Genomic DNA, 25,971 nt, shown 5'->3' on the forward strand with positions numbered 1-25,971 from the left:
TTGCCACAGAAGTGGACATTCCACGTCTCACTGCCGCCGTCGTTCCTCCCAGCATGCTCCCCATTCTCGTAATCTGGTTGTTCCAAGGTAACCAATGCATTCACTTTCACATGTATGGTATGGTATGATAAGTGTTGTTATGTACTAGAATGTTAAGGTTTTCTACTGCAAGTGTACTGTTTATATCTTGTTTATTACTATGTGTTTATTCACAGTTTTGTATTCTTACTTGGAGTATGTTAAAAACATGTATTCATTAATCTTCATCAAAGTAAAGCAAACTATGATTCATTACTTAAGTTACAATTTAACTTCATTTAGTAAATTTGGATGTCAATTTCTATACCCGTTTGACAGTATATGTATATTTTTGGGATTGTTTGGTTCAAATATCTTGTAATTGGTGCTCTTATTCCTCGCTGTATTCCCTTCCTCCTTTTGGGTTCCTCTCCTCTTTCCTATCTTTTTGTTTTTTCTTCTCCTCTTCTCTTCTAATGTATTTCATTTTTTTTTCTTTTCATGGTTTTTGAGGAACCTCACACTTATATAACATCTCGGAATCAGTGGAATGGAGGCATCATAAGGATGATTACTTATCCCCGTGCAACAACATATATATATATTTCCGTCTACGTCGCAAATATCTTCGACCTGTAAGTGCATATCTGATCGTTGTTCCAGTGTCAGTTTCTCCGCCAAAATTAAGTGCTACGTATCATATATCCCTATTTTTCCTTTATCGAAGGCAATTCTGTGCGCCCCATTCTAGACTCTATTGGCGCCTATGGTAATTAGGTGCTGCAAATTTTGATATTATGTATTACCACATTCTTAAATTGTTAAATGTTTTATACCATTTGTTCATTCCCATTTTTTAGATTGCAATCGATCATTCACTTCCATTTTTTATATTATTGTTATTGTATTTATTACCTTATTTATCTAATGTATTTCAATTTATTGCAATTATTAATCTCTATGTTGTCCACTGCCTTTCTCAGAGATTAACTAGTCTTTCAAGTAATAATTCCTGTAGGCAGTCAGGTGTTGGTGTCAAAAAAAAAAAAAAAAAAATTGAGGGTGTTTTGACTTAATTATTGTCTGGTTTTCATGTGTGCGTTTTCATCAAGGTTAACTTGTTTATATCATGTATATATATAAATGTTTTAATATAGTTAGGGGTTATTTGGTAATTGGTGCTCTTGCGATACTATTGCGGTTAGGCCATGTTATGAATTCTGAGCCTTATTGGTGTCTTTCTCCTTTTTTCGCAAGGCAGGGGAGTTTGTGACGATTTTTTTATGCGAATTCGATTTTAAGTACAATGTGAAAAAATCCCGCATCGAATATCGTCACATTTCTCCTCATGTTACTCCGGTACGCTTCGCGTCTGTCTGGTTGCAAGATTAATGGATTGACCGCTAGAGGTCTCTAGTGCATTTTTCGCCTTACGAACAGCTTCGACGAAAAGCAGCAGTTCCTTATCAGCTCGCGAGCCGCGAGGGATTCCTGACGTGACGTAGTAGATTACGGGAGAAGCAGCGGCTCGCAGAACTCAGTGTGCTTCTCTCCCTTTTCTCTCTCTCGACGGCAGTTTTGATTTCGACAAGTACTTGATTTCGTCAAACATTACGAGGGAACGTTGGTTCGCACGCGTTTAGTGCAAATACGTCAGAAGCGATTGGAGTCTTTTGGGAATACAGGAACGTCAAATTACGTGGATGGCGAAAATGGAATTTGCTTTCCCCATTGAGCTTTTTTCACCGAGGACGACTTGTTAGTTTCGTCTGGTAGAAACCTGAAGTACGAAGGACAATTGGATCGACAAGTGAGAAGGAAGGATGAGAACAAATACACGGCTATAGTATTCGACGAACACGAGAAGCGGCTGATTTGACGACGTCCCAGTGTTCGCTTGATCCAGAGGGATTGTCTAGTTGGTATGGGTGGATCCATTGCGACGAGGCTGAGGTATGTACCCAATGACTCTTTTCATAAGTGAAGTGTGAAAGTGTGTGTTTTTTGGACGAGAAGGCCACTTTGACTCTCTTGTCGTTACCTTCGACTCGGAATGATAAACTGAATCAATAAGTAAGCCACGAAGTGCGAAGAGTGAATTACGAGTAAAACAATTACAAATTCCCCCCCCCCCCCTTTTTGTGAATAGACGTCGTAATGTTGCCGTGGATACAGTGAAGAAAGAAAGTGTTGCTGAGACACGTCCTTCGTCTCCTCCCCCGTTTTTTGCTCAAAGTAACAAAAAGGATCAATCGTTCAATTTACCTTGCACGCGGACAACTCGTATAATGAGCTTAATGCCTCCCCCTCCCACAAAAAACCAGAATCACGAGTCGATATAACTTTCACGCAATATATCAAATGAGGTTAGGATGAGCACCAAAGTAATATGTAATGTCAAAATGGGTGGTCCTTTCTTCTTTGGAATAACTAACAATTAACGAAAGAGTAGTGTAAAAAATGCAATCATAGATTTGTTTCGACCTGTTTTAATATATTGCATTATAACGTCATTGGTAGTCACTGGGTTTTGTTCCCGGTTATATTTTTTGTTGTGCCACCAGTAACGAAGAATTGTTAGTAACTTTTAGTCAGTTATTGTTACGAAAGGAACGAAATAATTGTTGTGAATAGTATATGTATATGTTACACTTGGAAAACGCCTGCCATTCTGCGTTGCGAGGTAGTGCGTAATAAATCTTGAGTTGACTCAACAAATTAAATTAAGTGTAAATAATTATCCCTCACTCTGTAAAAATTAGAATCCATTGCATTAGAGCATTTTTGACTAAAACGTGATCGGAAAACCATGCTCGGATGAACAGGCGATTTACTTTCATTGGTTGAGAAAGCGACTTAATTTGACTACGATATTTTCAAGTTTGGTTATTGACAAATTGTTTTTCCTTTTTTTTGTGTGTGTCAAGTTGGTTCTCTGCGGAGACTGAGGCGACGGTCCAAAATACTGTCATTAGCCTCAACAAGCCCTCCTGACTATTGTAAGTGATAGTTTTTTTTCTTTACTTCTATTATCGTGCGAGTGATTGAATTTTCCACGGACCTCTGCACCTTCCTTTCAAAAATCTTGACCTTATTGTCACGCACGCGACTATCACGTTACACATGCTACAATGCAGTCTTAGGTTCAAATCCAAGCCTGGATATGGGTGTTGTTTGTGAGAGCCCCTTCATCAATTTCATCATATCATCACTCGTCCTCATTGTCGTGATTAGCCGGAAGTGGCAGAAGAGAGATGCTAAGTATCAAAAATCAATAATCTGAATTACTTCTTGTGATTGTAATAGCACATCTCGAGGTAAAACATGTAGTCGAGTATCTGTTCCAAAGCAGGTATTGGAAGGGTACATCTTCTCTCTCTATTCCTGACCACTTATAACACTTCCCAACAAAAGTTTGTTCTGAATTTACTTCAAGCCCAGATATACTCACAGTGACTTGAAAATGGGAGCTGGACCGCTAAAATTCAGTGCTGTATGTTGCCTTCTATGAGGAATCTGTGGCCATTAAGTAAACTAAGCATTCATTTTATACTCAATTCAAATAGTTCTGGAATGACTTGAGGGTCACAGAAATTATTATCTAGCTAGTTAATTGTAACAGAAACAAGTGTTTCAAGGAGATTTTCTTCAGAAAAATTGCTACATACAACCGTTGTCAGAAAAGTTCCAGGTCTGAGCTCGTAAAAAAAAGTATTCAACTTACCAACTAATGGTCCTAGGTCTTGTCAAAATACATAGTACCTTCGGCTATCTATGCGCAGTTGCCACCACTTCTGGAGGTAATTGAAGCAAGCAGAGAAAGCTTCATCTGGGATGCTTCTCAGCACATCTGTCACAGCTGTTTGGATTGCTGCAATATCTTCATGATGCTTCCCTTTCAGCGACATTTTCATACAGTGACAGTTCGGGTGAATATGGTGGATGTGGTAAAGCAGGGATACCATCCTTGGCCAGATATTCCTGGACTGAGTAAGCAGTAGTGGGCCTTGCATTGTCTTGCATAAGAACCACTGCCCAGATGCCCACAAATCAGGACTGCACCACCGAATAGCTTGACACAAACGTTTCAGGATGTCAATATAAAAGTTTTGGTTGATTGTTTGTCCTTCGGGCAGATATTCATTGTGCACTAAACCTTTAGCATCAAAAAATGCGATCAACATTGGCTTTGTCACTGTGGGATCGTCTTAAACTGAATCTCTGGCCTCCCGAAACTTTTTGTGCCATTGAAAAACGCAGCTTCTCGATATCATTGCTGTATCATATTCCATGTTTCACTAGAGGGTTTTCCTAACTTAACACAGAACTTAATGTTAACTCTCTTCTCGGAATCCACGTCCATCACGTCACTCATGTTACTTCCATCTAAATGGGGCAACAAGTCAAACAGTGGGTTGCTAAGCACAGCCCTGCCACCCAGTGATTTTTCATGGAAACACTTCCAAGGCCATGTGTATTCTGAACATATATCAGGTAATTGAATAACACCCATTTCTTGTGTTTGAATGTCACAGGTAAAGAATTAAAAAACAGTCCTGGAACTTTTCTGACAAAGGTTGTATATACACCTGAAATTTAACTGTGTAGATTGAAGAAATGTCAATCACAAATAATATGAAGACTTGAAGGAAATATTATTATCATCTCCCAAGGGGTAACAAAAGTATTTACTCTTTTTGTTCAATTTTTAACAAGAGTAGGTGGTGTCCAAGAAAAAGGATGTCGCAGAGGAGAAAAGTCCTGATCAACTTCTCAGAAAGAGAGAAGGAATATGAAGTTACAGGTGTGTTTTGCAAACTACATAAGTGAGGACAAATATGTGTGCTTGACCAAACCAGGAGTTTTAAGATAAGCAGGACTCCTAGCCCATTGAAAGATGGCCAGCAGTTAGAATGTCAAATTCTTTTGCAAAAGGCAATGGCTGTTGGCATGTTGGAAGTAAAGTAACAAAGGAAATGTATATTTAAAAGAAGCAACAGCAAGGGGAACATTTCACACTCAGAGTTTGATCATTTCCAATTATCTAGATAGCACAGACTGTATGCTACTACTGACATGTACCCCAACTAGGAATCATTCATTTGGAATCTCTGATTACAAGAGAAATGCACATACTTTTGATACAATGTGTACTTGTTACATCTTTGGTGTTAAATAGTTGCCTACGAGCAATATCGTTTACCAGAAAATGAAAGCTTAAAAATGTCCATGAGTAGATATTTAAATCATTAAAGACAGAGAAACTGCCAATTCGATTAAACTGTGGAACTGACTTTGTGCAGGATGACTTAGTACAGTGGTTCTTCAGTGTTTTGTAAATGTTAAAGAGTGAAATTGTATGGTTGTTATGTTTAGCTTTCTTTGAAAGTAGAAAACAGAAATATGCATGTTGTGAGAATATCCACATCAAATATCAATGGAATTATTAAACTGAAATTGAAGTTCCTCTAGTTTGATGTATGAAGTAATTATATTTTTATTGTGTATGTTGCACACACCAACTGAAAGGAAGTTTTCAATAATGAACAATATTCAGTCGGCAAACAAGTCAAAACAAGATTACATATCTTCTATCTTCTATATATATAAAAATGGATGTATGTATGTTTGTTCCAGCACAACTCTCAAACGCCTGGAACAATTTCAACCAAACTTGGTACACATATCACTTACAATCTGGAAATAAATACTGGGGGGGTAAGACACCCCTAGGGGTGTGGGTGGGAAGGGGTGACATGTAAAACGACCAATATTAGTGTGGAATCCATAGTTTCGGGGTCACTAAGATGAATAGTGACACTCCCAATGCCGTTCAACTCTAAGATACCCCTGGCACCCCTAGGGTGGGGGTGGGAAGGTGGTGACATGTAAAGTGACTGATATTAGTGTAGAATCCATAGTTTTCTGGGTTGCTAAGATGAATAGTGACACTCCCGGTGCGGTTCAACTCCAAGTTCACCACCTATTGGCATGGGGGGAGGGGGGTGAAAAGTAAAATGTCAAAAATGACTAACTCTCGAACACCTGGAGCAATTACAACCAAACTAGGTACACATATGACTTACAATCTGGAAAGAAATGCTGTGGGGGTAAGAAACCCCTGGCATCCATAGGGGTAGGGTGGGAAGGAGGTGACCCTTTTGCCCAGTATCCCTAAAAAATGTCAAAGGTAGGAAAGGATGGCAAAATGAAGTTGACTACTATGAAAGAGTATGCTTAACTCCCTCCCCCATTTGAAATATCCTGGGAACACCACTGTCTATTGGTAGTACGTATATGTAATGTCAGTTATTTCAGACTTCCGTGGTGGAGTGTTTGCACAGCACACTATGATGCCAGCGGTCCCAGGTTCAAATCCCAGCCTTGGCATGGTCATTCTTTATGAGTGTACTCTCATCCATTTCATCATATCATCATCACTCATCCTTATCATTGCGATTAGGCAAAAGTAGCAGAAAAGTAACATAAAATAAACAAAATCGATCAGTTCAGTGGTTGATATGTATTTGTTATTTATTCCATAGATAAGAAGAGGAGGTGAAATAAAAGGTAAGAAAACAGTAGAAAGTGTCCGTGAACTTTACAAAAGAAGGAGCCCCAGCAATGGCCGGGTGGGTGTGATTGGAAAACAAAGGAGAATTTTTAGTAAGATTGCTGTATACTAAGGCAAGTGACAGAGGCGTTCATGTGCCCAATTGAAGTAACACCAATGACAATAAGTTCTTCTTCTTCTTCTTCTGGTCCAAAAACAGATCCATACATATTTGGTAATTTAGTAGTTTTGAAGCTAGATAATTGGAACCTCTTTGCAGTGCTGTATTTAAGAAAGGGGTATCAAACTTGAGCTCTGCCCAAATTTTTCTTGCCCAGAAAATCATGTCACTTGTGGATTAACACATTCATAATCAAGCAGTGAGGATGGTGTAGTCTGCTAAAGCATTTGTTTTTATTTGTTTCTTGTTATTTAGCATTCCTTTTCTGCTACTTTGGCTAATCATGACAATGGGGATGAGTGATGATATGATGAAATTGATGAAGAGACACTCACAAGGAACACCCATGCTCCGGTCTGAATTCGAACCTGGGACTCCTGGCACTGTACCATTCTGTGCTAACCACTCTTGAGAGCATGAACTGTGCATATCTATTTTGAGGACATGAACGTTCAGCAATATCCAGTTGCATATATTTTGCCATACATTCACCTCGAGCTTCAACCAGTTCCCCAATGCTTTCACCATAGTAAGAATGATCCTGTGAAGGTTCAACTGAGAAACTGCACCCAGAATAGCTGACTCATGATTTATCTTTTTCAACAAGAAATTCCATCATGTTACGCTCACAAATACATTACTTATTTGGTAGGAATTTCAGCTAAAAGGTAAGGACATTGTTTATTTCATTCTCAAAGTGAATATTGTATATTACTGACGGTTTTTGCTCTTGTACAGGGCAACCGTGGCTGACTAGAGATTATATTTTTGGAAGCACTTCAAAGAAATAAAAGGGTTGTATATATTCAGGGATAAACAATTTATTGAAGTGTGCATAAAACATAGGTAACAATATCAGGCAAATACCACACCTAATATATTTTCTGGATTATGTAAGGTGTCCCCTGATTCCAACTACTGCGAATGAATTACATATACTCTCAGATGTTCAGACTCCAAGGGTTGGGTCTCTGCCTCTATAAGACATGACCTTGAAGTTGTGTGAATCCGAGACTAAGAGGATCCACCACTCTACATGGGCCCAGAGCAGAGGCGTGGCGTGTATGTAGCCGGTGTTACCGCAGGTAACAGCAAAATGTAAAGAATTAAAAAGTTGTTTCAATAAAATGACAACATTGTTAAATACGTTAATGAACACCGTTCCCGTCGAGTAGATATTGCCTAAGACATTTTTTCTGCAGCCGACAGAAGCGAAGAGGGAGGCCGTTCCGCTACCCTGAAGAGGCAACAAGGGAGAAGAGGGCGCCAATGCAAGGAAAGAGCGGGGAAGGACTTTATGGGGTTATTCATATGCCTGTTAAGGTGCCCTGTTGCCGGTCAGACCTACCGGGGCAGCCAGTGCTGTCACATCGGATTGGCAGAAAAGAGCTAAATCCATCCTAAAATAGGAATACAATTTCTGTGAAGCAACTAGAGGTAGACCTGAAAGCCAAGGCTGGATTGAACTACAGCTGAGACCAGTTAGGTAATAGACGAAAATATAGTTCCTTGGTGTGATTCGTGATTTGGACAAACCTTGCTCCAAAATACTAAGTTGGCAACAGTAGTACGTATACAGCTGGGCTTCCTTTCCACAAAGGAGCGGAGTTCTGTCGTCTGCTCAGTGCTAACCACACAAACGTCAAACTGACCCGAGAAAAGTGTGGTTCTTCTTCTTCCCCTTCGCAGCTCATTTCAAAGAAACGGAGACAGATGAAGAATTGACAAAGGTCTACCACTATTCATTGGATTTTTGTGTTAACTGTCTCGTGAGTGGTAGTTCTTTCTAGGAGTGTTTGTGGCTAAATCACTGTGCTGATTGTAAACCAAGAACGAAATGAACAAAAATCTAGCTCGACGACATGTTTTCTTTACCGAAAAAGGGGGGGGGTGTAATAACGTCTAGCAGGCATAATTGTCGTACTGATTGATAGCCGGTAACACTTTTTAAAAGTCACGCCACGCCACTGGCCCAGAGGAAGTGAAAACACAAGAAAATCAAAACTGTAATGGTTCGTCAGGTTTGTGGAGGTTAATTTGTAAATTTTAGAAAGCCTGATAATTTGGGGGCGGGAGCAAGTGACCCCTTGGTCCCACCAAATTATGCATATGACCTTCAAATCTAGAGCATGCTGCTTCACAGTAATATACGTATTTGAAGGGATGATGGAGAAGCTTCATTCCGAACTATGCTTCACCCGAGGAAATAATATACTTCAGGCACATCTGTCAATGGCCACGACAATTTCCTTCCCCTTTCATCCCTAGCCGCTCGTGCCATGTCAGATCGTAAAAGTCGCAGGATCTGGTTGCCAAAATGGGTACTTTGTGGTAAAAAGATTGGATGGCGCATAACAGGGGTGGAAACTCTGGATAGCAGTAGTGGTGATTGGGTGCCAAAAGTGTGTTGAGAGACAAGAAGAGTTTACTTTTTCTTGGTAAGGGCTTAGTGCGGGGGGAAATTCCCCATGCCCCCTCAATCGCCTTCACCGCTGGACAGCGATGTCAGATGATTATTATTATTATTATTATTTAAAGGGGTTCGGATGATCGCGCACATCTGTCCTGTATCAAAATGCACATAGAATGAAAAAGAGAAAGAAACGAAATTACCAATAGACAATTTGCATCGCGACAGATTGTACTGACCAGCTGGCGGGACTCCCTTATCGCACAACATTTCTGCAACCTTGCGTTCTGACGTCACCACAAATATCTTTTATATTTAGACTAAAGTCAAGTTGTTAGGTTAGCCTAGCTAGGTTTATTTCTCTTAGCATAAATAATAAATTTGCAGTGTATTTATGCTAATAGAACCAAACCTAACAGACCTAACCTAACAACGTAGGCATTGCATTTCTCGTTGGACGTCAGAACCTATTTCTAATCTGTGCATAAGGTTGCAGAAGTGTTGTGTGATAAGGTAGACCTGCCAGCTGGCATTACCCATTTTTGCTGGTTGCTATTCTGTGATTTGTGAACTATTTCTCGAGGGAAAAAATCTGGAAATTTGAGTAATTTCTTACGCCGCACGTGGTATTTTTAAGGAGGTAATTTAATTTTGTAAAACAGTGTTGCTGTAAGTCTCTGAAAGTTTTCGAAGTAGTTTACCCACTGCAAAAATCGTGATATGTTATCGAATTAACACACTTCTTGTGGGAGATTTTATTTTGTAGGTATTCCTAATGTTATATTTAGTTGCTAGTGAAGGTACAAGGCGTACAATACATTTTGCGGCCCAAGTTCCTTTTGTTTTATTGCGATTTCATCATGCTACGAATGCAATTTTTATATGGTTAGATTTCGATGTACGTCTGTTAACACATACTGCGGAGTTTTAGCGATTACTTAAGGTTTTTGTTCAATATATGCTTTCGTGGTTAGGTTAGGCAGGTTAGGTTTGGTTCCCTTAGCATTAAAATAAAGGACATGAGTTTACAATACCGGACCACACTCCAATTTCTATAAAATTTCGCCTACTTACTATTTCGGTGTCCTGATTACGTATCTGTAGTTCATATTTGGCGGTCACTTGTTAAAATTGTACATTTATGTGTAGAACTTGTAAAATAACCTTGCGATTTACCACGGTGGTTGCCCATACACAGCAATTCAGAACAATCTTTATTTCGCAATTCATTAATGGTCTTCTTTTACGCACAACAATCTGGCTACCTTGAATATTGACGTCAAACAGGGAATGCCTACGAGGTTAGGTTAGGTTCCATTAGCATAAATACAAAGAAAAATTAATATTTTTGCTAAGAGACGCGTTACCTTGTCTTGTCTAACATTAAAAAGCTCTCCCCCGTGACGTCAGAACACAATGTTGCTAAAGTGTTGTGCGATAAGTGACACCCATTCAGGGAAAATGGCGTGTTCCGTGAAGCTGCTGTTCTTATGGTAGGGTTATGTTACGTTAAGAAAACATAGTTTATTTCGTTTTTTCTGGATTTCCATACTCGACCGCCAAGTATTACATGTAGATTCGTGATTAGGAGTTCACAATTAATGAGTAGGCGAAATTTCATAGAAATTGGAGAGTGGTCCGGTATTGTAAACTCGTTCCAAATAAAGTCTCCAAATGCATTCTACTAAGGTTCCGATTTACTTCTACATTCATTCCCACGCTTCTATGATATTTACTGTCGCTTGTCAACGGAGAATATCCTGTCCATGAGAAGTGTGTAATGTAATTTTCAAGTTGTTTTTTTCAACATAAATAACTTTTTCCCCGAGTCCAAACAGTGCTCATTACTTTAAGGAAGGTTCAAATTTCGTGTGACAATGATTTCCATAATTCTACGATAATTAGTCTTTGTGCTAGGAGAAATCATAATACAATCGGAACCGTTACCGAAGGGAGGAACCTTGCATGGATCAAATTAAAAACAATGCAATAGGTGGAGGAGGATGCTAACCTCCCCATCCCTCCCACACACTTCGAGAACTGATGATCTATAAAGCAGTTCTTGTTTTACGAAAAAGTCTGTAACAAATATATGTTCAGTGGTTTCTCGAGAAGAAATGGCAGGCTAGAGTCTAGTTTACGTCCTTCTTGCCCATTTACATCTTTCTTGCGCACTCCTTCTTACCCGTTTACAAAACCGACGGCGCTCCGGCATCCGTAGGGTAAGTAAGTTTTTCTTTTTACACTTTCTGTCACTAACCATTCACGGGAACGAGGTATGCCTACGAGGTTAGGTTAGGCCTGTTAGGTTAGGTTCCATTAGCACTCATTTCACCCCTAAATATGTGCTTTATCATCGAAAAATGTCCTCAGTACGTTCAATCACGCATATCCGGACAACATCGGTTTTTCTCGATTTTCTCCTCCAGGAAATTTTTCCTCGCCTTGGGATTTACTTTGTTGAATTCCTTATAAAATAACCTTTCCAACGATATATGACATAATATTGAGGTCTACTGTCACCAAAATTGCCCCCCCCCCCATATTTTACTTACAGGGGGCCACAGAGAACTGCGTTACACCACTGATTGAAATAGAGAAAACATCTGCTTGCAGTGGCAGCGATTAGGGGAGCGAGGGGGCAGTTGCCTCCCCCCCAATTTTTCGCCACTTTTGGCCCACACTATGCTAAATCTTATCTACAAAGGGAAATATACTGTCTTTGCCCCCCTAGTTTTGGCACCTTGCCCCCTTCCCTTTCACTTTCAACATGATGCACGGGATGATGAACGGAAGGCATGCGTTGATGATACATCTTTCGAGTTGAAAGACCTCGATTCTTGTGACGCATGCTTTAGCGCATGTGTTTCCATTCTCTCTGGATCTTCTTTCAACATTTCGTGCACCTTCCAGTACAAAAATGTTGAGTTTCGCAGGCAACAGAGAAAACTCTGCGGTTCATCGAAGATTATCGCAACTACCCTGCATTATAGGACGTCAATCATGGATCATATACGAATAGAATTACAAGGGGTAATTGTTTGAAATCACTGGGGGGCAAGTATGGATGGAGTGTTGACGTTGTAAAGAAAATAATTAAAAGTTTGTGGTCATACTTTGCGAAAGAGCATGCCAAACAAAAGATGAAAAAATCAAGTCTCAGTTGCAGACAGTGTATACAGTTCTCCGTGGTTCGCGTACAAACCAAACTCGAGAACTCAAGAGAAACATCTATTGAGTAAAAGATATGGGGACGTCTTCGAGCGTAAATAGTACATTAAGTAAATTAAGTACTTGTTTTTTAATTTATTTACAACTTATCTATATTTCTTAAAATTTACAACTATTTTGTATTTTTTTTTTATTTCTTGCCGATTTTAATGAAAATGAATATACGTACAGTCATATTAATATAAATTTAAGGGTTATTAGCAAGAGAATCAAAACAAAATACCATAGTTTGAGTGCCTAAATCACGAAAACAAAGTTACATCAAAATCTGCCATGCGGGCACTGTATCCTCCCCTTGTTAGTACCATTGTGTGATAATTTTCAGAGCTTTTCTATTGTTGTACCTATTAATTCATTTAACAATATACCTCGGTATTATGTGTTTTTTCTTATGTTGTACCTACCTATTGATTCAATTAATATTTAATGTTATGTAGGTAACAATAAATTTATAATAATTCATATAATAATAATCATTTATTAAAATACAAATTATATCAGACTACAGGTATTTGTATTGAAAAGCGACATCCTTCATTAGACATCAAATATTCCAAAAATTCTTCACGTATTTGTGTAGTAACTTTTGGTGGATTTCGTTGACTGGATTGCAAAGGCATCATCCCTGTATCACTGGATGTGATGTCTATCCATGTGCCACAAATGATTTCACCGGTGCTTGCATCTTCATTATCGAAATATCCAGGAGGTCTATAGTATCGTACTGAGTCCCATTTTGACCTGAGAAAATTATGAAGAAGCACACAAGCTAATACCATGTGAAGCACAGTATCAAGTACTCTACCTCTATTGGTTTATGAAAAATTCTAAACACAGACGCTAACAAACCGAAAGCATTTTCAATGATACGCCTTGCTCTAGAAAGTCTGTAATTGAATACTCTCTTCGGTGAGCCTTTGTTCATATCGGTAGAAAAGGGTTTCATGAGATTTGGTCTCAAAGCAAAAGCATCATCAACAACCAAAACGAAAGGCATTGGTGATGTACGACTGGGAAGAGGTTCATCCTCTGTTAACTTCAGAGAGCCGTCTTCTATATTATTGTAGAGAGAGGTGTTTTTAAAGACACCTCCATCAGATATTCGACCTTGGCAACCAACATTGACCCATGTGAAGCAGTAGTTTGCATCATCAAGATACAATAAAACTACACTTTGAGTACCTTAGTAATTGTAATTCTCGGGCTCAGTGTTTTCTGGTCATTGTATAACAACATGCTTTTCATCAATAGTGCCGACACAGTTAGGGAAATTCCATCGGGGGTTGAAATCTCCTGCAATGAGCTTCCATTCATCCTCAGTTGACAGCAGCTGGAAAAAATGAATAAATGAGTGTATTGATGGTTTAACCCAAAAATGTTGTATTTTTTTTTATTCAGGAAGTTGTGAATGAAAGAGATGCTTTTTCCAATGATCAAACGCAATATGACCACTTTAGAAAAAATACTACATCAAAAAGGAATATTCTTCTAGTTCTAGAGAAGAAGAAGCCTTCAACCTCATGCCAGCAAACTTACCAGCAAGGATGAAAGTGAAATTTTTGGTGAAATGGGGGCCAAAGTTCGAAAATTTACCCCTCGTAATCGAGCAATTGCTCAAAACCGAACCAACAATGTCTTATTTTCTTTGAAGATGGAAAAATTAAACAGTGATTCATCAGCCAGCCTTTCACAGGGGCAGTCATCCAGTCATGAAACTTCCTTCTATTCACAGAAGGCTCAGTCACCAAGTCACAGCAGTAACTCAAACGATAACTCAAACACAGCATTCATAGACACAACTATGAAGCGCTAAATTTGACAGACATGAGTGAATTTCTAAAAATTTATTAGGAAAATGTCATTCTAATATATGTTTTTTTTTTTTGTTGTAACTATTTTTTGAGTAGAATTTTTTCGTGGATTTCTCCAAGTTAGTGGGTAAATTGAGGTGAATTTTTAAGATTAATTAGGAAAATTTCAGTATACTGTTTGATTCATTTTGTACCTGCAGTTCAATATTTGTTGGAATAAACATTTTTAATAGTGAAATGTGTGTTTTATGTACTTACTTTTACATAGCCCTTGAGTGCATTTGTGATGGCCTTCAAAACTTCGGGCAAGAAGTCATAAATGCATTGCTTTGAGACTTTGAATAAATACGATAAAGATGTCAATGAATCTCCTGTAGCCAAAAATCTCTACGTAATTGCTAGCCGAATTTCAGGGGGTATAGAATCTTGGAAGCAAGTATTTTTTTTTAATTGCTGGCTCGATCATGGTCAACAGTTCGTGAAATTTATCCTCTGACATTCCTGTAAAATTCCGGAACAGGCCATAATCTACTTTCAGTTCTTTTAACAATTCATTATTCCTCCCTCTGAAAAACTCTTTCGTCCAGGTGGCTCGTCGTTTTCTTTTGAGTCTATCACAGAAAAAGTAGCGGTGAACATCGTAAGTAATGCTGCGTCCACAACACCCATTTTGTAGAGCAAAGAACACACACTGAGTGTTGTTAAAGTGTGGACAACAAATTGAATACCTCATGAGGCATGCCCGAGAGGCACGTGCTAACGCAAGTTGAAAGGGAAAGGGAAGCACAAGTCGAAAGGGAAGAGAAAAGTGCACGAGTGTTGACATAGCTTAATAGTTAGCTAGTCCTCCTTCCCTCACCTCACAGTTGTGCAAGATATTAACTTTTACCCCAAATACTCTGCAGTACCATTTTTTGTTTCAAGGAAAACTTTTGAAAAATCCGAGCGTACAAGCAGATGTTTTCTCTATTTCAATCAGTGGTGTAGTGAAGTTCTCTGTGGCCCCCTTGCAAGTAAAATATGGGGGGGGACTTAGTGAGAAAATAATAATAAATGACTGTGTAAAATACATCTTGCAGTGCAAAAACGAGCGATCAATGGATGGACAATGACAAAATAAGAGCAGCAGTGTTGCCAGCTTATGGAAGAAAAAATTCCATAATTTTGCTTTTAGCTTCAGCCCTATGGACACTGGATGTACCAAATTTGGAGGGAAGAACAACAAGAGACCACTCTTTGAGGAAATACACTTGCCCCAATTTTAAAGAAAAAAAAGAAATTATGCCACATTTCTGAAAGTCATAATTTCAGGAAATTTAAAAAAAAAATGGGTCTTTGCTTCTGGGTCCCACTGGACCCCTAATTGTTGCACATTGTTAAAAAGGTTTAATCCTCATTATAACATGTAAAAGTGAAGTATATAAGAAAGCAGTGGAAGTCATGTATCCTATTTCCTTATGTTTGAGATACGAAGAGTCATCTAGACTTTCTCAAGTTGTCTTTTTTTAATGTATGGTGGATGTAATTGTTTTTGCAGATTGCTGGATCTAATATCATAGAATGTAATGGAAGAACACCCTTCATCATGCAGTCGACTCGACTACAGGGGGAAGCTCATTCTGGCACCAATGGTGAGATGTGGAACCCTGCCCATGAGGTTGCTGGCACTTGATTATGGGGCAGACATTGTTTATTGTGAGGAGCTGATAGATTGGAAGCTTCTGAGATCGATTAGAAGAGAAAATGGTAGGCTATTTCTTTTTTATCTTTATTTTTTTATCTTTACTGTAACCAGTGACGTGCCCAGGATTTTCAGAAATGTGGGGTTACATATGCATTTTTTTAGTAGTCTGCCCTCATTTTGTTATCTTTTGATGCCTTTCACATTCTTTTTTTTTTAGAAATTCTCTGACAAGAGGGGATAATGACTCCCCTCCTTGAGGATGCCACTGACCATAACATTATATACAAGGAATTTGAGAAGAGGCAGAAAGGGCAGAAAGTATTTTAGACCATGATAATATGATTCAAAATATTTTTTTCCCACATTTTCTTTTGTTTATTTTTGTTTTCTACTGTTTTGATGGCAGTTAGATTTGGTATTCTTTCTTAAGCATATAATTATCTGTATTCTGATTCATTTGTTCTTTTCCAATGTTTTTAAGTGAGGCAGTAAGACTTGTTCTTTTCTAAATCAATATTTCTTTCTTCTGTTGCAATATTAAACTATGTAATTCAGTTCGGTCCTCCTTCCTAAATTATGATTTTAATTCAGTTTCATTTATGATGTTGCCGGCCCCATGCCGGAGTGGTTAGTACATTGCGCTACGATGCCAGAGGTCCCGAGTTTGAATCCCGGCCTGGGCTTGGATATTTGTGAGTATCCATTCATCAATTTCATCACATCATCAATCATCCCCATCTTCACGAATTAGCCAAAAGTGGCACAAAAAGCGAAGTAAAATAAGCAAGTAAATGAAAGATCATGTATGATGCTCCTATTGTGATTAGCTTTACAAGTTAAGATCACATCACTTTCACAATAAATATTAATTTCTTTCTTTAGTAGTGATAATTATGTGCAAGATTTTGTTAAAATTAAAGGTTCCACTTTACATGATACGAATTGTAACGACCCTGCGTGGTCGCCACATTTAACGACCCTGCGCAGTCGCAATATTATATTTTGTTAAGAAGGTTTGGATAAAGAGTGCATGCGAAAAGTCCCTGCGAAGCGTACGCTTTTAGTTTAAATGTGTTAACGGATCCACCTCTACGTATTATTTGACCCTGCGTGGTCGCTGTATTCTGTAAACGCTAACGGATCCACCTCTACGTTTATTAGCTTCGACCCGCGTGGTCACTGTATTCGGTGAATGTTATCATTTGTTGTCATTTATACTGTTCAATTCGTTGAAGAGTCCTGCGAGGCTCAATATCAATTGTATTGTCTGAATGCACACAGTTTTAGTTTATATTGACACGTGCAACTAGTGATTTTCCCACTAGTGTTTTCTTAATGTTACTTCTTGGATGTTTCTCAGTATGAAGTTTGCTATATGTAAAAAAATGAGTTAGCAACGAGTACTTGTAGTTAAAATTTTCACCACCCATGCGCCACCGTGAGTATAAAGCCAGCGCAGCAAGGCCCGGAGTTCAGTTGGCTTTCAGGTCGGCTCACGATAAGATCTCTCTTACCAACGGACCTGGAAGAAGGATAACTCCACTCTTGCGAGAGTCCAAGCATCCTAAGGAAGGAAGGAAGGAAGTTGCACTCCGCGCTCTTGCGAGAGGCCAAGCACCCAAGAGAAGTTGCCCTCTGCCTACGGGCGATAGAAGTCACACTCTGCTTTCCAGCGAGAGAGGTTGAACTCTGCCTTTGGCAAGAGAACCCACTCCACTTTCGAGTGAGAGATACCCCACTCCGCTTATTGGCGAGAGAGAACAACTCCACTTTAGAGTGAGAGGACCCGCTCCGCTTGCTGCGAGAGGTTTCCTTCCCCTATCAACCTGCGGCACCCCACCAGGGTAGTGTGGTGTTGGGTTTCCAGACAACCTACTCTCTCTTTCAGGGGAACCCGTGACGAATGTGGCGACCAGGCCCTAAATAAAATTAGGTCCCCATACTCCCCATTGGCACCTCACTGCGAGGAATGAATTGGATGTTACCTGCTCCTCCCCTTATCTCTTCGAGTCTAAAGGTGGTACAGGTAAATGCACGTGAGTGGTAAGGGTAAAGGTAAAGTCACGTGTGTAAGTGTGCTAACGGACATCCTTGTGATAGGAGTATAATAAACTGTTACATCTATATATAAACCTGGTTTAGTCTTTCTTTACACCCAGCAAGCCTTGAGATATTTCTGAGTCTTTGTACTACGACTGAATCAGTTAGCACATATGGGTAAACTTTTGCCAACCACCCAACTGCAGTGTTTAGCATGTTGAACGCAGCCAGTACCAGTACTCCTGCGCTGTGGTGCTGAGCACTGCGTGGGTGGACGTTGCATAATATTTTTATGAATTTGGACATATTGAAACTCACATAACTAAGCAAATACCTATTTCTGTGCTCTAAAAACTTAAGATCTTTATAACATAAAATACTAAAATATTCAACATGAAATCATATACTTATCTTTAAAAAACACTGGTAAACAGGTAGAAATCAGAGGTTACTTTGTAGATTTAGTTATTTTGATAAAAGTAATATCAACTGAGATATAATTAAATAAGTGCTGTACTATGCGTTTATTTTTTGTTATAGTCGCGGAATTAAAATGTCTCATTAACTTTCATTTCATGTAACATTTTATGTAGAAGTTCATATATTCTGTTTTTACATGTTTAATTTTTGTGATAAGCTTTTTGGGCATGCATTTCTGCAAGCATACAAATACAGTAGAACCTCAATTTTACTTTTTTCATGGGATCAAGCTGAATAAACTTGAAATGGAGATAATTTTAAAATCGGAAAATTTTGTAACATTTTACTTTGCTGGGACCATCAAGATAGAATGTATAGTACAGAAAAATGTAGAATCTTTTAACGTAAAATCAGGGTTTCACTGTATTTCCTCTGTGATTTCAGTTGTAGCTAAATAGATTTCCTGATTACCATTTTTTTTGTTTCAGAGATCCTAGGAACAATTGATTATGTTGATGAGACTGATGGATCTGTAGTGTTTCGAACGTGCCTCAGGGAGAAAGAACATGTTGTTGTGCAAATTGGAACTTGCGATGCTAATAGGGCATTGAAAGTAGCCAAGATGCTGTAAGTATTATTGTACTGCAGATGATTTATATGTATCTGTATCAATATATGCAGGGTGTTGCTTAAAAGTCTATAAATGTTCTGCGACTGGGGTTGAGTCCCAAAGGAACACATGTAGGGTATTTGGGAAGAAAAAAGGCACATACTGCAATTTTGTGTTCCTTTATTCTCAGCCCCACTGAATCAATTAAGGAAAATATAATCGGTTTAATTTTATATTGGGCATGTGTAAAGATTTTAAACAGTGATGACCCAACATGTATATTATGTCTGCTATGTTTGCTTTAACCTTTACTTCATGCGTCTGTTTTCCTGTTGAATCTGGTGCCTTTTCAAGCATGTGCTTTATAAACTCTCCGCGAAGTCCAAAAAAATTCGTAGCTAGAACTAATTGCCGTAGACAGATGTAATTGGTTTTGATTTCTTTCTTAAAAGACAGTGCTTCTAGCATAGGTTAAATTTATACATTGCACCTCCCAATAATTTGTGTTAAAGGAAAAAGAAGAAGAAAATTTATTTTTTCAAAAATTTAGCCTGTAAGATGTCTCAATAGACCGAAGTGAATGAGAAAATGTAGCGGCGGTACATTCTTACAACCATGCGAAGTTTAATTGAAATCAGACTGATACTTCTTAAGTTAAAAAGAAAATAACATTATTTAAAGTGGCAGTGTTGCCAGCTTCAGGATAATGTCTGGAAATTAAATTCTAGTTTCGTCCTTGTGGACGCTGCATGAACAAAATTTGGAGGGAAGCTTGACAAGACTGCTCTATGACGATACGTAATGCTCATGCCACAACACAACAACATTTCTAACTTTGCTCCTTTACCCCCGATTAATTGTCGTACATTGCTTAAAATGTTGCTCTTTACTGATTTTCACATGAAAATTTTAAATTTTTCAACAAGATGCAGGAACAGTTGCAGCCCTTTATCTTCAATTTCTCCCATAGTAACAAAAGGGAAACTAAGATTGTAACAATGTATATATTGTTATGTCATTTGAGCATATACTACCTTTCGAGTACCAATGAACCAAAAAGAAAGAAATGAAATATAGTGTACAGTTTTCAAGAAATGGCATGTTTATTCCTGCTGTGGTCCGGGCCAATTTCATCAATTTTACTTTTGCCCCTGTGTCCCCCCTGAATCCTTAATTGTTGCAAGTTGCTTAAAATGTTGCTTTTTACTTATTCTTGCTTGTAGAGTTTATTTTTTCTTTTTCATAAATATGCAGCACTTTAGAAGTTATAGCCACTTTTATAAATCTTTCCCATAATAACACGGAGGTAACGAAAGGAAAGTGAGGACTTTCTCAAACTTTCCTCGGTAATAACAATGAATGTATTGTTTTCTAATTCGAGTATGTTGTATCTTCATATGTATACTAAGGATCAAGAAAGAACTGAATTATGTTTAGTTTTCAAGAAATGACGCACGCGTTAATTGGTGCCTTGCTGGTCAATATATCGAGCATCCGTCCATCCTCAATGGAAATACAGGCGTGGTTCTCAGATCGACCATCCGGACGATCACGGTTAAAGAATAAACATAAGAAAACTAGCTGCTGTAAAATTGCATAGTATTTGACTTTTTTTTCCGAACAGCCTAGATATAGTAGAATGTGCAAAAGACACGATTTGTCGGTGTCAGTCCATCCTCAGACTTGCATGTGGTTGAAAGGTTTACACATTTTAAACATTCATTTTGGTAGAAACATGACCAAGGAGTTTGTAAGCTATTTAAGCCAGTTGGAGTAAAATGTAATATGTTATTTTGTATTTTTTAGGTATGGTGCAGATTAATCCTATTGGTTGACATAGACATACTAATGAATTTATTAATTACTGATCATTTTACTGATCTGATGCAGCTATATATAGCCTGTAATTCCAAAGTTACTACATTCTTGTTGGTATTTTTATGTTGTAAGCATATGATTCATTTGTCCTTGATGTATAAAATAAATATCTAAATAAACAGTTTAATTTTTAAATCTGGAACAGATTGCAATCAGCTTGTTATATTATGTAAGGATGTAATGAACCAATCATGTCCTGCAAAGAACATTTGGAATTTTATATCAGATCTGTAGAATACCAACATTTATATCTATGTTCAATCCTCATAAATTTCACATTCGTCCATCCATTGTATTGGTTTTTCAAAATTTCATACAATCTTTAAATATAATTGCAAGACATTATAAAGGTCAGGGTATACTGATTTTTAATGATAATTGTTGGTTCTTTTTGTACCGATGAGTCTACATTTGGCTTTTCCAGTGAAAATGACGTAGCAGGAATAGACGTGAACATGGGATGCCCAAAAGAGTTCTCATTGAAGGGTGGGATGGGGGCTGCTCTCTTGACACAACCAGAGAAGGTGCGAAATATTTTGACAACTCTAGTGAGGAACGTGAAGAAGCCTGTGACGTGCAAAATACGTATCCTTCCAGAGCTAGAGGACACGCTGGAGTTTTGCAAACTTGTTGAAGAGTGTGGGGTGGCTGCTATTGCCATTCATGGCCGAAAAAGAGACGAGAGACCACAGCATGCAAACCACAATGATGTCATCAGAGCAGTTGCTGCCCACTTGAAGATACCTGTAATAGCTAAGTGAGTTTTCATTTGTTTTGCTAGCATTTTTTACATTAAATTTTGATGTATGATCAGTAGGGAAAGGATTTTAAGGTGCTGCACCTTTCCAATAATATTGCTCTTTTCATACCGATCGTTTTCAGATATGTATTTTAGGACATGAAATAGAGTAAAATGAACACACTTTGTTGCACCTTTTCATGAAATTAGCACATTTGTCCCCTTTTTGCACCCTCTGATGCTTCAGCACTATTTTCCTTCCTTTTCTTCATGTTATAGTAAAAAAAAATGGATAGAAAAATTAATGATTTTCACTCTTCTTGAGCAGCTATAAAAATCATATAGTCATTGTAGAGCAGAATGAGAGCTATAAAATAGTCTATTATAATCATTGCAGCCCCAGTAGTTCCCAAGAATATCCTCCACATATAAGGATCTCCTGAGCTCAAAGCATCAGCGATTTACATTCGAAAGTGGTTTAGATCTGAATAAAGGCATTTTATCAGCACCTGTTTGAAAACATTTTCAGAGCCCTTTTTTCCTTTTCCTGACCATAATTTAGCACCTTAAAAAAATGATCAGGGCTGTAGAAAAGGGTGTACAGCGGTATACCCTCTGGTTAATTTTATTAGTGTATACCTTCAGCTACAATGCGTATACCTTGTATTTGCATTTAGTTTCTATTTATTTATGTATTAGGTGCATCCAGAAAGTAAGTTTCCCTGGGGTCGTGCACAAAAAGGAAACATTATTTCATTGAATGATTTATTGCCACAGATACAGCACTTGTCCAGTTACTTGTCAACATAATTCCCGCCGGAATTCAGGCACTTGACATAGCGTGGGATCAACTTCTGTATACCTGCATCTTAGAAGTCTGCCACCTGGGCACCGAACCACTGTGTGACAGCTGTCTGAACCTCTTCGTCGCTGTGAAAATGTTGACCGGACAGGAACTTTTTCAGGTGCAAGAACAGGTGGTAATCACTGGGAGCGAGATCCAGGTTGTACCTACGATGGATGATTGAACACCTCCCAACTGAACCTGTCCAGAAGGGCTGCAGTGTGCCTAGCCATATGCGGCTTCGCATTGTTGTGCAGCAAGATCACTCCGGCACTGAGTTTACCACGTCGCATTTTCTGAATGGCTCGTTGCAGTGTCCCCAGTGTTTCACAGTAACGGTTAGTGTTCACAGTCTCACCTCTGGTCAGAAACTCGATGAGCAGAATGCCTTGTCTGTCCCAGAACACCGTGCACATTTTCAGGCTGACACAGTCTGTTTGAACTTCATCCTGCATGGAGATCCACTGTCGCCCCAATGCATGGACTGCTGCTTTCTTTCTGGGGTGCTGTATGCAACCCACGTTTCATCTCCTGTGATAATCCATTTGAGAAAATTGTAATTATCATGGTAACGCTGCAGAAATGTCAGCGCCATGCCCATGCATTTTTTTTGTGTTCGGGTGTCAGTTGTTTCGGCGCCCACCGGGCACACAATTTCCTGAACAAGAGGTGTTTGGTAACAATGTCGTGCAAGAACAACTGAGAAATCTGTGTGAAATGGCTGCTGAGTTCCGTGATTGTGACGCGACGATACTCCAATATGCACTGCTGCACCTGCTCCACAAGCTCGTCCATAACGGCCGATGGCCGCCCACTGCGCTCGTCGTCATGCACATTTTGCCGGCCTTCAGTAAAGGTCCTGCACCAAATGTCCTGCTTGCTCATGACATCTGGCACAGCTGACGATGAATTTCTATCGGTGTATGCTTTGTGCATTCAAGAACTTGATCACCAAATGAACCTCGCACGCAGCGGGAGATGGAATAAGAGCCGCCATGTTTCATCGCTGCCATGACGCTTCTGAGCACTTTCGGGAGGCATCTTCTAGGACATTCACTAGCCAGGGCTTGCGCAAAACCAGTTTCAATATGCATAGCCTGCCACCTGTGGGTGAGTGCGAAACTTACTTTCTGGATGCGCCTAATAATTTAGCCATTAAACCAGTGAGCTTATTAGTGAAATACTTCTGGTTTCATGTGATGGGGAACATAATGTTAAGAAGGGGAGAGGGTATGAATACATGATGCCAGTCAGCATCTTACTGCCGTCACTTTGTTGAAATGCATGCAGTGTGCGCAATTAATTTTACCATAACTTTTGCTAGCTTGTTTGGTCTCTTTGTGCAGGTTTGAGTAACATTAGATCTGCTATTTGTTATCAGAACAAATGTAGAGTTTTGACTTAGCATGATTTGATATTTCAAAGTCTCAACAATGTTCTTGTTTCTCTTTCCCTGGTTCGAATGCTGGCCTTGGAATGGGTGTTCTTTCTGACTGTCCCATCATCTTCATCTTCGCGAGTAGCCAAAAGTGGCAGAACAGTGAAGTAAAATAAGCCAAATCAATGTAGCATTAATAATATAAACACACCGGTTCGGTGACCGAGTGTGTTAAGTGGCCGACAGGAGTTCCCGTGTTCTAATCTCGATCTGGGAATAGGTGTCCTTGGAAGTGTCCTTTCTTAAATTTAATCACATCATCACTAAATTCGCACCACTGCTATTAGCCAGAAATTACAAAAAAACAACTGAAAATAATAAAATTCAAAAACTTAGGTACTATCCTGCAGCTGCCAGCATCTCTCCATTTTTTGAATGGAAATCTGATGTTGAAGCTTTAGTACAATATAATTCTTATGCTTATCTGGTCGTCAGTTTTCGTATGTAGTTTCATAACTACTGTAACGAGCTTCACAATGAACAATAACTTTTGCATGTTAAAAATTGTTGTGCTGTTTTGTGTTAGGTCATGCTCACTTACAAAATAATCTAGAATGTAAATGAAGAAGTTTCGAACTTAAAGAAAGTAAATATTGAAAGTGAACATGAAGTTAGTAATCTCTGGACTTAGCTAATTTTACTTTTTTTTAAATATAGCCATTTTGACATCTTTGCTCTTTACCTGTATCAGTTCATTTTGAGTTTCAGAACATGGATAATTATTGTGACTCTCATTTTATTGTGTACGTCTGAAATGGTAATTCATCATATTTCGAAAGAAATTTCACCAAGTATGTGAAATTTCCTTAATTTTCTGTTGTTTCTGCTGTGTATGATGTTTTTCAGAGTTCTGGAACCCCTAAATTATGAGAAGTCAAAAATTGTGTTTATCCTTATCAACTTTTCTAGGAGAACGTTTCAGATTTCCTGAATATTCTAAAACAGACTGCTACCACCCGGTTTATTTAAAATACTAAATAGTTGACGTATTCATTCAAATTGTAATGTTTCACTATAGAGCGACCACAAGGACAGAAAGTCCCTCCGCAGCTTTCACTTCTTCCGTTCAGCTCGTGCCATAAGGAAGCATGCTCCACTCTCCCCCTCCCTCCTCGCAGGAGTACGGTGCACAGGAGTCGTGGGTCTGCGCAGGTTGTTTAGCTTGTGGTTGCACTATAGAATTTATAACCGGTTAAAAACATTAATGTAGTTTTATCGCCCACAAAAATTAGCCCTTTCCAACTATTTTCCTCCCCAGTATTTATTACATTCTTATTTTCCTGTAGTTTACGGTTATTACAAGCATAAGAAAACAGTTTTTCTTTGTGACATTTCAGGAGAACACACGCTCCTTTCATCAGACATTTATTTTCATTTTGACTCCATGTTACATAATATTACATATTATGCTTGTAATAACCGTAAACTACAGGAAAATAATTCTATAATGCAAGCAATGCGTACATACAAAAAAAAAATATTACATTCTTTTAAAAAAAATAATAAGCCCATAGGATGCAAGGTGTCAGGTGCCCACCCTTTGTTATGCCCCTGTTGTTGTCATAATTCCTCCCATTGTCACAGTAAACTGAAGGTCAGATATGAGGAGTAAACAAGGAGCTATATATAGAAACACTAGAGAGGAAAGGAGACAGCCTTCTTTGAAACAATTTGAGCAGGGAGGAGGTAGCCCGTAAGTGGTCAGGCAGGCTGAACAGCTGATGGTAGCGCAGACGTTAACAAGCCGTAACCTGTGAATTACAGCTCACTTGGAACTTAACAAGGAATACTTACGCATTATAAACGAATTCTACTATTGTAGAGAGGAGTTGTTTACCTTTTCTTTTCTAGAGAAAAGTTAGAGCTGTATAAGCTGATAATACAAAATTTGCACGCATATTGCCTCACAGAACTTTTCTCTTTTGCAAAGAAAGATAGCCCCTTCATGACACAAAATAGCTTGGAGAATTAATTAAATAATTTCTTCGTTTCTGCTTATTCGACAAGGTCCCGATAAATATATAACTGCAGTATATTATCATATATTACAATAAGTGTGTGTTTGGGGGGGGGGGGGGGTTGGCACTCCGCGAAATAAAATAATTGTTTACGTG

General features: G+C 38.6%; 1 protein-coding gene across 2 annotated transcripts in view; it reads left to right on the forward strand.

Annotated features, from left to right (window-relative positions):
• The first annotated feature begins 9,716 nt into the window (after nt 1–9,716).
• The window catches only part of Dus2 (Dihydrouridine synthase 2), a 31,176-nt gene continuing 14,921 nt past the window's right edge, over nt 9,717–25,971 (forward strand). The window contains exons 1-4 of one of the 2 annotated variants that reach the window (XM_083138500.1): nt 9,717–9,802; nt 15,742–15,950; nt 18,837–18,975; nt 21,261–21,593. In XM_083138500.1, coding sequence (XP_082994626.1) covers nt 15,770–15,950; nt 18,837–18,975; nt 21,261–21,593 — 653 coding nt within the window. In that variant the 5' untranslated portion in view covers nt 9,717–9,802; nt 15,742–15,769. Of the gene's footprint in view, nt 9,803–9,903; nt 9,925–15,741; nt 15,951–18,836; nt 18,976–21,260; nt 21,594–25,971 lie in introns of those variants that run through there. The other variant, XM_083138501.1, reaches the window with a different exon arrangement.

This window comes from Lepisma saccharinum, chromosome 17, assembly GCF_977018435.1.
Source record: "Lepisma saccharinum chromosome 17, izLepSacc3.1, whole genome shotgun sequence".
NCBI lineage: Eukaryota > Metazoa > Arthropoda > Insecta > Zygentoma > Lepismatidae > Lepisma > Lepisma saccharinum.